At 37.4% G+C, this 16,095-nt stretch overlaps 1 protein-coding gene across 1 annotated transcript in view; it reads left to right on the top strand.

Annotated features, from left to right (window-relative positions):
* PIGK (phosphatidylinositol glycan anchor biosynthesis class K) overlaps nucleotides 1-15,560 on the top strand; it is a 137,979-nt gene extending 122,419 nt beyond the window's left edge. Inside the window, exon 11 of the mRNA XM_060023857.1 lies at nucleotides 11,908-15,560. Coding sequence (XP_059879840.1) covers nucleotides 11,908-12,024 — 117 coding nt within the window. The 3' untranslated portion in view covers nucleotides 12,025-15,560. The remainder of the gene's footprint in view (nucleotides 1-11,907) is intronic.
* The last annotated feature ends 535 nt before the right edge of the window (nucleotides 15,561-16,095 follow it).

Here is a 16,095-nt window from a genome sequence, read left to right as displayed (position 1 = left end):
TGAGTATTGGGAATTGTTTGGCCTGTTGCTTTTGGTGTTTTGTTTTGTTTTTCTGTACAGTCTTCTTGTTATGCATGTACAGATTAGAACTCTGCCAAATATTTAAGGAAATCTCTCTGCAGTTCTCTGGAGCTCTCTGTGGAGCCCGCTTTTCTGCAATAGTCTACCCTGAAAATTCTAGCCAACAAAACCTCCTTGAATTCTAATCTGTGTCTCTTCAACTCTTCAACTCTTCAATACTGCCTGACTCCGTTGGGGGTTCTGTCCTTGTGCTGCAGCTTGGAAATGGCCTCCAGGCAATAAGCTTGAGCAATTGAAGGACTCATCTTATTTGTTTCTATTCTTTCAAGGATCAGAAAACCGCTGCAAATTGTCCAGTATCTGAAAACCATTGTTTCTTATCTTTTGAATGATTATCTAGTTGTTCAGAAAGGCAGATAATTCCTATAGCGTTTAATCCTACATAGGCAAAAGCAAAACTCTGATCACCTCTTAACAGACACAGATAGATACTATTGATAAATGAACTTTATTATGTATTTGTGGGAACAGTGGGTTAATTCTCTTAGTTAAGAACTAAAAACTAGATTCATTTATTTCAAACTTCAAATTGTTTTACACATTTTTTTTTTAACTTACACCTGTTCACTCAACATCCAGAGTATTTATTTAGTTCAATAACACCTATTTTATATATATATATATATTTTTTTTTGCGGTACACGGGCCCCTCACTGTTGTGGCCTCTCCCACTGTGGAGCACAGGCTCCGGACACGCAGGCTCAGCGGCCATGGCCCACGGGCCCAGCCGCTCCGCGGCATGTGGGATCTTCCCAGGCCTGGGCACGAACCCATGTCCCCTGCATCGGCAGGCGGACTCCCAACCACTGCGCCACCAGGGAAGCTCCCACATTTTTAAATGAATATTTTTTTAACTTCTCACTAGGGAGTCTTGAAAGAGACTGTGTCGTTATTTGATTAATGCAGTTCTTATTTTTTTCCTTAAGTCATAAAACCAAGATGTAAATTGGTACTTAATATTTATATTTGAATATTTTACATTTCTTATTTTCAACAAGAAAATAATATATAACTAAAACAAATTGATTATTGTATTTAAAGCTTATGAGACCTTGATAAGGTTCAGAAATGGATAAGGTATCACAAACAGATCAAAATGTAGCAGAATCACATCTGTAAATTAACTATAGTATAAGATATAAACCAAATATCATCAGTGCCCTGAGAAGAAGAAAGTAATTCTTACCGAAGTATGAGAACAGGCTTCACCTGGAGGTGATATTTGATCAGGGTCTTAGAGAATAAATAGATATGAAAGAGTAGGAGGAATTAGTCTAGAATATTTCATTCTCTTTTATTTTTTTTTAACATATAAAGTTAATATCGTAATAAGGTTTTCCACTCAAGGAACAGTTATCAGTTGTAATAAATAGTTTCATTTCAAGATTTGTTTGTAAATTAGTTTTCTATAGGTGTGTAACAAACAAATTTAGAAATTTAAAAGCATTTATTATCTCACAGTTTCCATGTCTCAGGAGTCCAGGCACAGCTTAGCTTAATCCTGTGCTTAGGGTCTAACAAGGCTTCAATCAAGGTGTTAACCAGGACTGCAGTCTCATCTGAGGCTCAGAATTTTCTTCCAAGTGTACTGATCATTGTCAGAATTCAGCTTTTCATATCATAGAACTGACTGTGAGGCAGGTCCTCAGTTCCTAGAGATTGCCTGCCATTCCCTGTCTGTGGTCCATTCTACAGCATGGCTGTGTGATTCTTAAAGACCAACAGGAGAGTATCTCAGCTACTTCTAATATATCTGTCTCTCTCTCTCTTTTTTTAAAATTTATTTATTTTTGGCTGAGTTGGGTCTTCGTTGCTGCATGTGGGCTGTCTCTAGTTGCGGCGAGCGGGGGCTGCTCTTCATTGCGGTGCGCAGGCTTCTCATTGCGGTGGCTTCTCTTGTTGCGGACCACCGGCAGTAGGTGCCCGGGCTTCAGTAGTTGTGCCACGTGTGCTTAGTAGTTGTGGCTCGCGGGCTCCAGAGCTCAGGCTCAGCAGTTGTGGCGCACGGGCTTAGTTGCTCCGCGGTACGTGGGATCTTCCCAGACCAGGCCTGAACCCGTGTCCCCTGCATTGGCAGGCGGATTCTTAATCACTGCGTCACCAAGGAAGTCCCTATCTGCCTCTCTTGACTTATGTCTCTGATATCTAGACCCTCTTTTAAAGGGCTCACCTGATTGGGTCAGCCCCTTGCCCCAGGATAATCTCCTTTTTGATTAACTGAAAGTCACTGATTTAGGGACCTTAATAACATCTGCATAATCCCTTTGTCTTTGCTATATAATGTAACCTAGTCAAAGGAGTGATACCCCATCATATTCACAAGTCCTGTCCACGCTCAAAGGGAAGGAATTATACAGGATATGTACGCCAGGGAGAAGGAATCTTGGGGGCTGTCTTAGAATTCTGCTGACCACAGTTTGATTTATACTATTAGTATACTTTGAAGACTACAAGTTTTATTTTATAGAGAGGATGTGGATAGACTGGAAATACTAATAAACTACAACTGATTAAATAGTTGAAAACAAATAAATTATTTTCTAAAGTAATTGTCACCTCAGTAGATTGGGTTTTTTTGTTCTTTCCTTAAATAATTTAACTGATCTGATATGCTCATTACATTTTAAGGAAAGAATCTCATTGAAACCTTGTAAAATTTCCATTTGCTTCCCAATAAACATGTACAATTTTTAAAATCCTCAGTTTTTTCTTTTTACATAATTTTAATACTTAGATCTATTCTCTGTTAATTATTTTGAAGTTCTATGGTAATGTTCTCCTAGCAACATGAAAGGGGAGACTGAACACTGTTCACAATTGGCAGTGTAGTGTTGCTAAGCTACCTGTCTTTTTAATTTGAAATATTAGGCATTTCAATAATAGGTAGCCCTTAAGCTTTTAAGTGTTTGCTCATGACACATTACAGTGTTTATGTATACTTTTCACCTCTGTATTATAGCTATTATTGTGAAAGTTTAAGAAAAAAAGAAGAGTGTATTTAATAGCAGTCAGTAGAGTACCTTAACTACATAAAATTAGTCATTTTATGAGAAGCTCTAATATGGACACAAATGAAGTTATAAGCTATACTTTAATAAGAACTTACCTCAAATGCAGCTGTACTACAAAATGCAGTAATTATACCAATATTTCATTTGATTTTAAGTAAAATCATTGTAGAATACCTAAAATATTACCTATAGTTGTTTTAAAACTGGCAGTATTGTTATTCTCTAGGAATATCATTAAATACATACTGAAAAAGCATTTTATTATATTATGTTGCTGTCATGCTATTCACATTACTTTTTCTTAAAGTAGGATATCAAGTACTAAACGGTATCATTGCAGAACATCTCCTAATTTGTAAAAGATGAATATATGAAGATTCTTCTAGGTGGACTCTTTTAATAAAAGTTTTTCCTCTATATTCCCCTTACCCCATAAAAATAATTAAATAAATACATGTCCATTGTAGAAAATATCTTCAAAAGTATAGATAAGTATAGAGAAGAGTTTGAAACTACCTCTAATCCTCCTTCCCTCAGAGAAACACTATTCAGACTTTAGCATATTTCCTTTCTTTGAATATTGCTATAGAAATAAAGATCATATTTCATACTCAATTTGCATCTTTTATTTTCTTATTACAGTATAAGCATCTTTCCAAATCATTAAAATTGAAAACATTTTTGATGACTAATTATGTGGATGTACAGTATTTCTCATTATATAGTTTCCTGTTTTTATTATGTAAATAACAGTGATAAGAAAATCTTTGTGCAAAACCTTTGTCAGCATTTCTGAATTCCTTACTATAGATTCTAGCTAGGACTGTAACAGATTCTAGGAATGAAAAAATATGAACATTTCAAAGACTTCTGAACATGTAAATAGATTACTTTCACTGAAAAGTTGACCATTCTTATTAACATTAACTAGTTTAGTTTTAAAAAGAGGAAGAGGGCTTCCCTGGTGGCACAGTGGTTGAGAGTCCGCCTGCCGATGCAGGGGACACGGGTTCGTGCCCTGGTCCGGGAGGATCCCACATGCCGTGGAGTGGCTAGGCCCGTGAGCCATGGCCGCTGAGCCTGTGCGTCTGGAGCCTGCGCTCTTCCGAAAGAGGAAGAAATAGTTAATATATTACTTTTAACTTGTTTTTATGATCAAAAAATTGTATTTTTTCAAGTGTTTATTAGCCATCTGTAATTATTATTTTGTGAGAATTTCCATTTCCCTGTAACATTTGTTGATATATCCATGTGTCTTTTACTGATTTTTGGGAGATCTTCAAGTACTGAATTTATTCCCCTTTCTGTCATATTTTCCCATGTATTTGCCTTTTAATTTGATTTATACACTTTGTAAAATACAGATCTTTCAAAAAGTTCTTTTAAAAATCTCTCCACCTTTTCTTTTTATTTCTATTTATTGCTTTTAGACTTATAAATCCCTTTACCGTGTAGATTCTCCTACATTTGATCTCCTTTTACCATATTCACCTGTGGGTGGTTGCTGGGTAAACTCCCAGAGGCATCGCATTGTCTCAAATCCCAGCATGCAACTGGACATTCACAGAGTGAACCTCCCGGCCCTGATGCTTGCTATTCCCAAACTGCATCGTTTCTTTCATCAGGGTTCCCTAAGCGCCAGGGGGTTTGGCAGTGAACAAAGCGGATGCAGATCTCCTTCTGTCACCTTCCCCCTGCTAGCTAGGCTGGAGCATCACTCTTCCCACTGCCTGGCTTTTCTCATAACTGTGACTTTGCTCCATGTGCCACTGTTTGGGTGTTGTCTCCTCCTCTCCATCAACTCAGATATGACACCTTGTTCAAGGGCCAGCTCATCCAAGAAGTCCTTCCTGAGTAGCCACCCACCTGACAGTCCCTTAGCTTGCAGGCCCTTTGACTCATGTGTTCTGCTCTCCACAATGAGCTCCTTTGTAACTGCTCTCCACTGGTACCATTAAAGTAGCTACCATTGTGATGTAAACTGGGTGCCAGTTTACAAAAGTAATTAAATTTTTTTTTTTTACATATAATATTTTTACATCTAATTCTTAACCATGTGAAGTGTATTTTGATTTATAGTGTTGGGTTAGAAACAAAACTGATTTTTTTTTTAATGTTAATCCATTGCTAGAGCACCAGTAAGAATATTTCCTTGCCCATTGATTTGTGATAGTTCTTTTATAATATACCAAATTCGTGGATACTGGGCTGATTGCCTACTCTCTGTTCTGTTTCATTGATCTTTTCTATTTTGCATCAGAACAGCATTATAGATTAGCTTTATCATATCCTTTTTGATATTTGGGACTGTTTACCCCTCTATAGAGTAATGCAGATTTTTACCATACATCTTGTACTGTGGGTATTCCTGGATATTTTATGTTTTTTACTGCTATTGTGAATTGAATTTTTTTCTCTTCTGTTTTCCGATTCTTTTTTTTTGGCGGTACGGGGGCCTCTTACTGTTGTGGCCTCTCCCGTTGCGGAGCACAGGCTCTGGACGCGCAGGCTCAGCAGTCATGGCTCACGGGCCCAGCCACTCTGCGGCATGTGGGATCTTCCCGGACCAGGGCACGAACCCGTGTCCCCTGCATCGGCAGGCGGACTCTCAACCACTGCGCCACCAGGGAAGCCCCCGATTCATTTTTACTGGCACATTGGAAGGGTATTTTTTTTTATATTTATCTTAAATCTGAACTCTTTATTCTCAATAATTATGAGTTGATTTGTAGAGTTTGTTTGTATCTAATTATAAAATCTGCAAATGTGAAAATTTACTTCTTCCATGAAGTTATATCTGGATTGGCTGGAAGTTACAGAGTGATATTAACTAATAATATTAATAGTGAGTATTTTTATCACAAAAAAAAACAGTGGTCAACTTTCTATTGAAAATAAAATTATAGTTAAAAATAAATCATCTTTAGTTATCCTAGATTAGATTAATTGCTTTGCAAATTTACCATGTGTAAGATACATCAAGATTCTGGGAGATATTCATTTCTCTAGCAGAGGGTTGGGTGGGGGGGCAACATCTAATTAATACTAATTGCTAACTAACTTCAAAAGGAAAGGAACTAAACTTGAGATAGAGATTTCAGGGACTTACCTGGTGGTGCAGTGGTTAGGAATCCGCCTGCCAATGCAGGGGACATGGGTTCGAGCCCTGGACTGGGAAGATCCCACGTGCTGCGGAGCAACTAAGCCCATGCGCCACAACTACGGAGCCCACGCTCCACAGCTACTGAACCCTCGCGCCTAGAGCCCGTGCTCCACAACAAGAGAAGCCACCGCAATGAGAAGCCTGCGCACCTCAAGGAAGAGTAGCCCCCGCTCGCCGCAACTAGAGAAAGCGTGCGCACAGCAATGAAGACCCAACGCAGCCAAAAATAAATTTAAAATAAATTAAAAAATAAATAAAACAGGGTTAAAAAAAAAAAAGAGAGAGATTGTAGTTTGGAGGGGAAAGGCTAGAGAAAAGTGAGGTGAGTTAGCCTCTAGATTCCCCCACTTTATCTCCTCGGGAGCAATTCCTAGCATGGTGGCAAGTGGAGTCAGCCTCTTTCCAAGAAGACTACAAGAGAGCTAGAAGTGAGCATAACTGCAGCTCCCTTAAAGTGAGGGATGGGTAGCAAAGAACATTCACAAAATTTACCTCTAGAAGACACTATAGCATGACTTCTTCAGAGTCTGGCTATACATACTGTTCAGGTGTGACAGGTGTTTGTTGAAGTCATTACTTTGTGAAATTTAGCCCAGATGAGTGAATGGGGCTGGATTTCTTATTCTAGGAGGACCCAAGGGGATTATCTTGACAGACCTCCCTCACTTCAACAAAGTTCATGGTCAGCAAGGACTTGCTTAGCTGCCCTTCATACTGTTTTTATATATACCATTGTTGCAGAAACCTGAAGCTACAAGTATGTAGGTGGAAACTTTATTTTCTTATGATAATAAAGGATCAGGGTTTTTCCTTCTATATTTTTTGTCACCTCAGTGGATATATTCCATAGCTTTTGATGGATAACAAACCACTACAAAACTTAGTAGCTTAGAGCATCAACCATTTATTTGGCTCATAATTCTGAAGGTTGGCAATTTAAGCTGAGTTTAGCTGGGCAATTCTGTTGTTAGCTGGGCTCCCTCATGAGTCTGTGGTCAACCTTGGGTTGGTTAGGCGATTCTGCTTCTGGAAGTTGGCTAGTTGCTGACTGGAAGACTTGAGTTCTTCTCCATATGGTGTCTGTACCTCCAGAATCCTTGCCTAGGTTTTTTGTCATGGTAGTAGCAGAGGTCTAAGAGAGAGCAGAAGCAGGCAAAGAAAGCCTCTTGAAGCTAGCGTTGGAATTAGGACACTGTTGCTTTTGTTCCGTTCTGTTGGCCAAAAGAAGTCACAAGGCCAGCTGATTCACAGAGGAAGGACATAGAGTCTACCTCTTGATGAGAGCTGCCATAAAGCAACATATTCCAAAGGGTATGGACACAGGGAAGTATGGGGAATTGGGACCATTTTTTTTGCCATCAGTCTACCACAGTTTGGTGAATGAAGGACTCAGAGATGTGCTTCGGACACTATCTTTGTTGTCAATATAGATTTTAATTTTGCTGTTACAAATTGTGTCAGTGCCCTTTTTATCTCAACCTATTGTCCTTGTACCTTGTATTATTTTTCTCTTTATACTATTCATTTGGTTTTGGCTTCTTGTGCATTTTTATTCAAGTCCATGTCAAATAAAATTTTTCTAAAATTATCTTTTGGTTCTTTATTAAGTCTATTCAGAGATATGTTCTCTCTGTCTTCAGGATATTTCTTCTTCACGTGTGGGAGTATTTTTACTCATGGACATCACCGTGTTTTTTTCCCTTTTTGTTAGAGTTCTGTTAGTATTTGCCAACAGAGCATGTGGACGTTTCTCACTGTCTACTTAGATTTGAATGCCTTTTCAGATCCTCATCTGAAGAATAGTTGTTAGACATTCCCCAGTGACTGGCAACCAGTCATCAAATGTGGTTTTGCTAAACTAAACTAGGATCATCTGCCACCATGCTATGTATGCCTGGTTTTTGGACAGTTTAAAAAGGTGAAGTATGTGGAAAAACCATATTTCTTAACATATGTTATTAAAAGAATTTTTCATGTATTTTCCCTTCTTTGCAGAGATTTTCATTTGGATATTGAACCTTCTCAGATGCAGTAAACCATTCTTAGATGCAGTAAACCCTACCTTCTCACATGCTCTTTACTAGGAATTGTACTTAAATGGATGTAGAAAGAAGTGTGCCACTGGTCAGTTGGGAATGAGTCGCACTACTCTGGCTGCCTCATAAAGCCATCCTCTACTATGGCAACACTGCTTCTCTTAAACAGCAGGCAGAAAAAGGGAGAGAGCTAAAGTCCCTTTCTCAGCTGACAGAATTACTGTGTTTCACAGAGCAAAGCAATCCTTTGTACTCTGTGTACTATTCAGAAAACTGGGCCACCATTAATTTGTTTCTAGACCTGGTTTCTGGACTTACAGATAGTGAAATTGAGGGTTCTTATCAGAGGTTAAATTCATTTTGGTAGAGTGAACCCTTGTCTCTTTCTGTGCCTTTTTCTGTGCCTTTCCTGAGAAGATGGGAGCAGCTGCACTGGCAGGTCTCTACGTGGATGCCATGCTAAGCTAAGAGTCCAAACTGTATTTAATTAATAATTCATTTTCCATTTTTTGTTAATCAAATATATGTAATGAATATCCAATAAAAAATATAGCAACCACAAATAATAGTTTTTTAAAGGGTGAGATTTGCTACTTTTGTTAGCTTGTACAGTGTTGTAATATGAATAAATGCATCACTCCATAATAATTTTGGAGTAATAACATATTTCCTAGTCCTCCATTATTGCCTTCAAAGTTTGCTGTTGGCAAACCACAGCTCTAGCACTTTGCTTTTCTCTCTTGTCCTCTCCTGGGCATCAGTGGTCTAAATATGGGACATGTTTGGCTGAAGGATCAGGAAGCAGTGCCTCCAGAATTCTCTGAAACAGTTTTTGGAATAACAGATCGAAATAGCTTATCTTTGAGGAAATGATAGTTACTTCTAAAGGAGCTATAGTTGTCTTATCTCTGGCAACTATTTCTGACTGCTAAGTTTAAGACGTAGTGGTATGAACTACCAATGTTTGACTAGTAGAAAATAAACAGGACAAAAACTGAGCAATAGTTAATCATGTTTAGTTCACTCACTTGTTTTTTCATGTCACATGCTTATGATACTTACATTACCTATCTTTAATATAACTATGTTTTATATTAATTATTATAGATTTTCTACTGGAATTAAGATTTTTCACAATGTTGCACAATGTTCCAAGAGCTTATAAACCATCTGAAATGGTTTGAGAACCACTGAGCTTATCATCTTGTAAGATACTAGAGGGAAGGTACTTTTGTCATCATCGTCATCACACATGATCAGAAGCCATTGTAGACTTGAGTAGAAAGTAACATGAGGAAACATTGGGCTTAATCCTTGGGGTGTTTGGGGAGTTTTCTGGAATGAGTGGTGGAGGGTGAGAGTAGACATGGCAGTGAGAGTGGAATGTAACCACTGTAAACAACATTGTCAGTTCAGTTCATATTAAGCATTTGAAAACTCCTAAAACTCTAGCTTATTGATCCCGATGAAAATATTAAGGTGGATTTCTCTTCTGTTAGTTTGATAAGTTAATTTTGAATTGATGAAAGTTATACAAATTAGAATTTTAAAAATCATATTTTTTTTCAAACATTCTTCCTCATAACTGGCAAACACAGATGAAAGTCATCTAAAAAGTACTTTGAGTTTCATATTATTACTTTTCTAGGTAGGAACGTGGAATTATAGGATACGTTTTCAAAACTACGTCATTGCAGTAACTACGCATTTATTCATTCCTAGGCGGTATGTGTTACTATGCCCTAATTTTACAGATTCAGAAATTCAGAGTGGCGTAGTGGCTTGGCAGGCTTTAAGCATTAAAACTAAACTTTGAATCCAAGGCAGATGTTGCTAAATCCCATGCTCTTTGAACCACACCACAACATGCCTTGGTTTTAAATTATTTATTTAATTTCTTAAATAACAAAAGTAATATATGCTCAAGGCAAACATTACCTAAATGCATACATTATGTATGGCAAGTATATATTATACAGATATATATTTGTATTTTAGAAAGATGTGTCTAGCAGCGCTATGGTTGACAGATGGAAAAGAGGGAACCTTGGAGGAAGAGAAACTAGTTAGGAAACTATTTCAGTAATCCTGACAAGAAATGATAACAGCCTCCCTCCCTCCTTCCTTCCTTTCCATGTGATGATTTGAGGATTGAGTGAAGAGCATTAGGTGTCCTGCTTATGTAGGGGAAAACCAAAGTATAAGATGTGGAAACCTCTAAGAGATTTATGAGCCTTTCTGGGATCTAGTTTACATGGTGACTAAAGCAAATTTCAGATTACAGTTTCTTTTCACTTTTGTCTATTCTAAAATAGGATTCTTATAACTGTCCTTACAATCTTGGCTAGTAATTCAGGAAGTAGAACTCATAAAGAGATCATAGTCACAGACCTTCAGTTTCAGGGTCATAATGTAGCTGTTGAAATGACAACTAAATGGGGAAGACTGGTCTGCCTTTCTTTGCTGGCCAAAGAAACACACAAGACACTTGGCTGGATGTTGAAGGGTAAGGAATGGAGAAGGGCATGTAAAATGGACTCAGCCAGACCTTGTCCCTGGAAGTTTTCAGGGAGATAAATGATAAAGGTAACTATAATAGTAGGTAGGAGTAAAAGTAGAAGGGGCTGCAGATTCAAAGAAAAGAATTTATCATCCAGGAAAATCTGGAGGAGTTGGCATTTGAGTTAGTGAGCTTTGAATAGGAAGAATAGAATAAGGAGCATTCTACCTCAAGGGAGTAATATGACCAAACTCACTGGCCCCCCAAATATTTGTTGAATATCTGAATAAATGGAATCAGGTAGCATTGTTGTTCCACCAACTTACTCGGTATAATGTAGTGTCTCCTATATGCCAGGCACTGTGGCAGGTAGGTGCTAGGACTATAACAAGATGACCCTCATAGACAGTCATCCTCTAATAGGAGAGACAAGTAAAACAAACTAATGACTATATAAATTCAAAGTGAAAAGGACTGTTAGGCTACTGAATAACTTGGGTGAAAAGACATGTTGGATAGGGTAGTCAAGGAAGGCCCCTCTGAGGGAACAAAATGTCATTTGAAACTGATCTTTGTAAGAACCACTTTGAGATATTTACCCTGTTTCAAGTCTTTACCATTGTTGCTTTCCAAATACAGTCCTCCAGGACTGGTTCCAGGACCCCTGCAGATACCAAAGTCCGTGGATGCTCAAGTCCCTTATATAAAATGGTGTAGTGTTCGCATATAACCTAAGACGTCCTCCCTAGACACTTTAAATCATCTCTAGATTACTTATAATACCTAATACAATGTAAGCGCTATGTAAATAGTTGTAAATATAATGTAAATCCTGTGTAAATAGTTTCTGGTGTGTGTCAAATTTAAAATTGCTTTTTGGAACTTTCTGGAATTTTTTTCCCCAATATTTTCATTCCATATTTGGTTGAATCTGTGTGTGGAACCTGCAGATAGGGAAGGCTGACAGTACATTTAATTTGTCTAAATTACTCCCCCTGAAAGTACAACCTGTGAATTTCCCATTTTCCATCAGTATTTATTTTATCTTTATTTATTTATTTATTTGTTGACTTATTTACCTGTTGTTAAATTTATAATGTCATCCTTGTTTTGCAGAAACCAAAGCTGAAAGATTGGCATCCTCCTGGGGGTTTTATTCTGGGATTGTGGGCGCTCATTATCATGGTTTTCTTCAAAACTTATGGAATCAAGCATATGAAGTTCATTTTCTAGATGCGATGATGTATGAAGAACACTACGTGGAAGACTACAACCTTGGATAAAAGTTCATGTCTATATATATATATATATATTTTAACATCTTTATTGGAGTATAATTGCTTTACAATGGTGTGTTAGTTTCTGCTTTATAACAAAGTGAATCAGTTATACATATACTTATGTTCCCATATATCTTCCCTCTTGCGTCTCCCTCCCACCCTCCCTATCCCACCCCTCCAGGCGGTCACAAAGCACCGAGCTGATATCCCTGTGCTATGCGGCATGTCAGTATATTTTTAAAAATACATTGCTCTTGTGTGATTTGGCAGAAAGTATAAGGAAGCTAAATTTGAAAGAACTATTGGTTTTATAACTCAGAAATAATTGTTAATGCAAGTGCTAAATGACACTAAATATATTTGTTTTTCATTTTGTATTATTAGAATATTGGGACAAAGAGATCAGAATACACTCACTGACTCTTTTTGAAAATAAGAATTTCCCCTTGTTTTATCCCCTTTTCATTTGGAAAAGAAAAAAATGTGAAGACATTGAATTCTCACTAGCAAGGGAAACTTTTGTTAGTATTTTTGTATATGTTCTCCCAGTCTTTTTCATACTTTTTTTCTAAAATAGAGAGCATATAGAACATACCATTTTATAACCTTACTTGTCATCTTGCAGTATGTTGTCAACCCCTTCCCTCTCCTTGGATATTCTTCAAGAACACGTGAACGGCTGCACACTATCCATTTCATGAATGTACAGTAATTTTTTTAACATTCTTCTATAATTAGACCACTTACTTTGTTCCCCAGATTTTCTTTTGGTTCATTCTTTAATGTGTTAATATTTTGTCAGCTATTCTTGGAATTCTGCAGCTAAAATGATAAGTAGAGATGAATAATCAGTTTCTTAATCTGTGGTACTGACAGTCTCCAGGACCTTATTTACTGTCAGTTTATCTGGAAAATTTAAGATCTTGCGGAATTTCACATACTGATTGCTCAAGAGAAACAAACCTAATCACTTTTCATTTCTAAGCATTCTGTGCTCCTCTAGAATTGATCACCTCCTCTTCTGTTTCCACGCTGAAAGAGATGTTGTTTCATTCTGTTTAAGGTAAACCTTGCCCACTGGCTGGATCTACACTTTTTCTGGGACAATCCCGTAAAACGGATGGACTGTAGGAAAAATTCATGCTTGTGGCCCTGTCTTCGTGTCTGACTGATGTATCACATAAGGCAGTAAGCTCTTTTCTGGTCTCTGACAAGATGCAAGAGCTTATATCCCCATCACTGATTTTTTTCATCTTGCCAGCCATCTTCATGTCTATCTCGTAACTGTAAATGGTATTGAGATTGTGCTTTGCTATCAGCCCCAGATATTGCTTTTTCACATATAAGCGGTAAAAAAAAGTGAAAGTTGAGTATTCATGTCCCATGGGATACTTTTTTGTATTTTATCTGTTTTATCCAGGAACTTCGTGCTAATCTTTATTCACTATGAAAATATGTTTTGTAAATTGTAGGAAACATTCAGAAGACAACCCTTCCTCTACAATAAAACCTCTTAAAATTAATAGTCCTTAGACTCTGTTTTCCTTTTAGCACTTAAAATATTACCCTTTAATTATATGCAAAATGGTCATGCTTTTCACAGGCAAAGGATTAACTGTGTTATCTCTCAGATTAGAACAAATGACATTGAGGCTTTTTGCCAGCTCTGAATCTTCATTTTAATTGATCTTTTTATTGCTGCACTAGATAAAAGAAGAAGGACAATTTTTATCTGATTATATGGAGAAGCATCTTTTTGTACATAGAAAGGGGGAAAAACAAACTTAAATTCGAATAACTGGATTGTAGTAGTGCTAAGAGACAAAAAAAGGTTGACCATGTAAACACTTACATAAGGTCATGGACACTCTGGTGGCCGGGAGCTACTTAGAGTAGTAAAGGAAATATGATTGTTCTTGAGCCAAAGTCATTTAGTTTGAGTATAATGAAACATACCCTGATGGTAAAGACTACTGGAAAGTAAAAGGATTCCTCTTCAGAGATTGTAGAAGGTGCCCTTCTTAGTTAAAACCAAACTGGGAAAAGTAATACTGGGTATAATATACAGTATTAATTTTATTCCAGACAAATTTCATAGGGCAACTATTTCTTTGTTTCATTATTGAATTTTCAGAATATAGTTAAAGCAAAAAGCTTGAAATATGTTAAAGGTTTAGCTCATAACCATAATCTTTTTACATAAAGTATATTCTGCCTTCAGTAATAAATAAATCCTCTGCATATGTTAACTGGGTAATATCGTAAGTGTAATTAAATGGCCCAGACTTTAAATGATAACATAAAAGCACATCCTAAATATATTTTCCTTGAGCCACAAAGAGCTGAACAACTGAAAGGTGTTTTCCTTTTGCCTTTCTCACAGTGTTATCGTAAGGATCAGATGAGCTAATGATATGACTACACACTTTGGAAATTGTGAATATTTGGTGGTGTTGTTTTTCTTTTTTCTGCCTAGGAAGATACCAGCGGGGAAGTTAATGGTGCCAGGGTCCCACTTATTTACCTTTCTAAGCTACTCGGTGTGATTCCCATTCTCTTCGGTGTTCTTTTTCTCCTCCCCTGCAGTGTCTTCTATATTCCTTGTCCCTTCAGGGAGACAAGGAATATAGATAAATGGATCCCAGCAGACATGTCCTGACCTTTTGGGGGAGGGACAGGGCATAATGATGCCGTTCTGCAAAGGCAGCCTGCCTGAGAAAAAGAAACCAAATGATGTGGATTTTAAAATTATGAAAGACATTCATTTACAGTTTATGAAAGGGAAATGTAGTTTGGAAGCAAAGCTGATTAAATTGGATCAAGAAAAATTGGAATTAAATACAAAAAATAATGCATGCATTTATGGTTTCAATTTTCAGATATCCTCAGCTAGTTGAAAATGATGATTCCCACAACAAGCATAACTCAGCTTGTTTCTGCTTACTGAGTATTTTCTACTATGGTATATGTTGATAACATTTCTTACCTTATGTATGTTGTACAGCAGAGTTACAGTTACTGTGGGAATCATAATTTGAAATTTTGACTTATGTGTTTCTGGAACGTTTACAATAAATGGTGCATTAACATAGAACTTCTTTTCATTGATTTTACCAAAATTAAATTCATCTATAGCAGATATACTGTTTAAACTTATGAAAGAAATATTTTATAAACATACCACAAGGTATGGCTGTAAAATGAGATCAGTCTCCATTTCACTTTCTGGAATCAGCCCCATTACTTCACCGTCACATTTCCTGCCTGAGTGCATTTACCTGCTCATGTACCTGATGCGTAAATGTGAAAGTCTTTCAGTTCATGGACAACACACCTTAGTAATAACCGGTCTTTTTCCTTTTAGTGCAAAATTTTACTGTTTCGGAAATGTGCTATGAAATATTTGTTATAAATTAACTGAGTAGACCCTTGAATAACGGGATTGATATAGATGAAGGTGTGACCAAGAAACTCATTATTAAAAATCCGTTTACTCCACACTTGGAAAGGTGGTCACTGTCATTCTTGTTCCACTTGGGCTGCTTGCAGCCTCAGAGACTTGAGAGGACTTTCAGATGTGCCCGATGTGTATACCCAGAGTTTACCGGGCTCGTATGATATGACCCTCTTCTCATGATGGAAGTACCAGCTCTGACTGTGCTAGAATCTCAGGGACAGCTGGCAGTAGCAATGCAGGTCACTTTCTTCGGGGTCATTAAATAAGGTCATAAATGTAAAGCACATCATACAATACCTGGCACATGGGAGAGGTTCAGCCTTTTGTTCTTTGCTGGGCAGGGCTCTACCTAGCTCTTGTTTTTAACCTCCACTCAGGTTACTCTTTAAAGAACCATTAGCCTTGGTGCTCCTGTCCCCTTTGGTTTTCAGCAGTTGTCATTTTGAGGTAACAGTTTCTTTTCACTTTCAACGCTGTCAGACAGTTTCAATCCACAGGTTCTCTTGCCTCTCTTTTCGGTTTTTCCATTTTAGGTAGGCTGAGGCTTTTCTCCATCTTCCCTCAGCC

Source organism: Delphinus delphis, chromosome 1 (genome assembly GCF_949987515.2).
Source record: "Delphinus delphis chromosome 1, mDelDel1.2, whole genome shotgun sequence".
NCBI classification, from domain to species: Eukaryota; Metazoa; Chordata; class Mammalia; order Artiodactyla; family Delphinidae; genus Delphinus; species Delphinus delphis.
The sequence above is the reverse complement of the archived record's forward strand: the minus strand, read 5'-3'. Positions and strand labels throughout refer to the sequence as shown.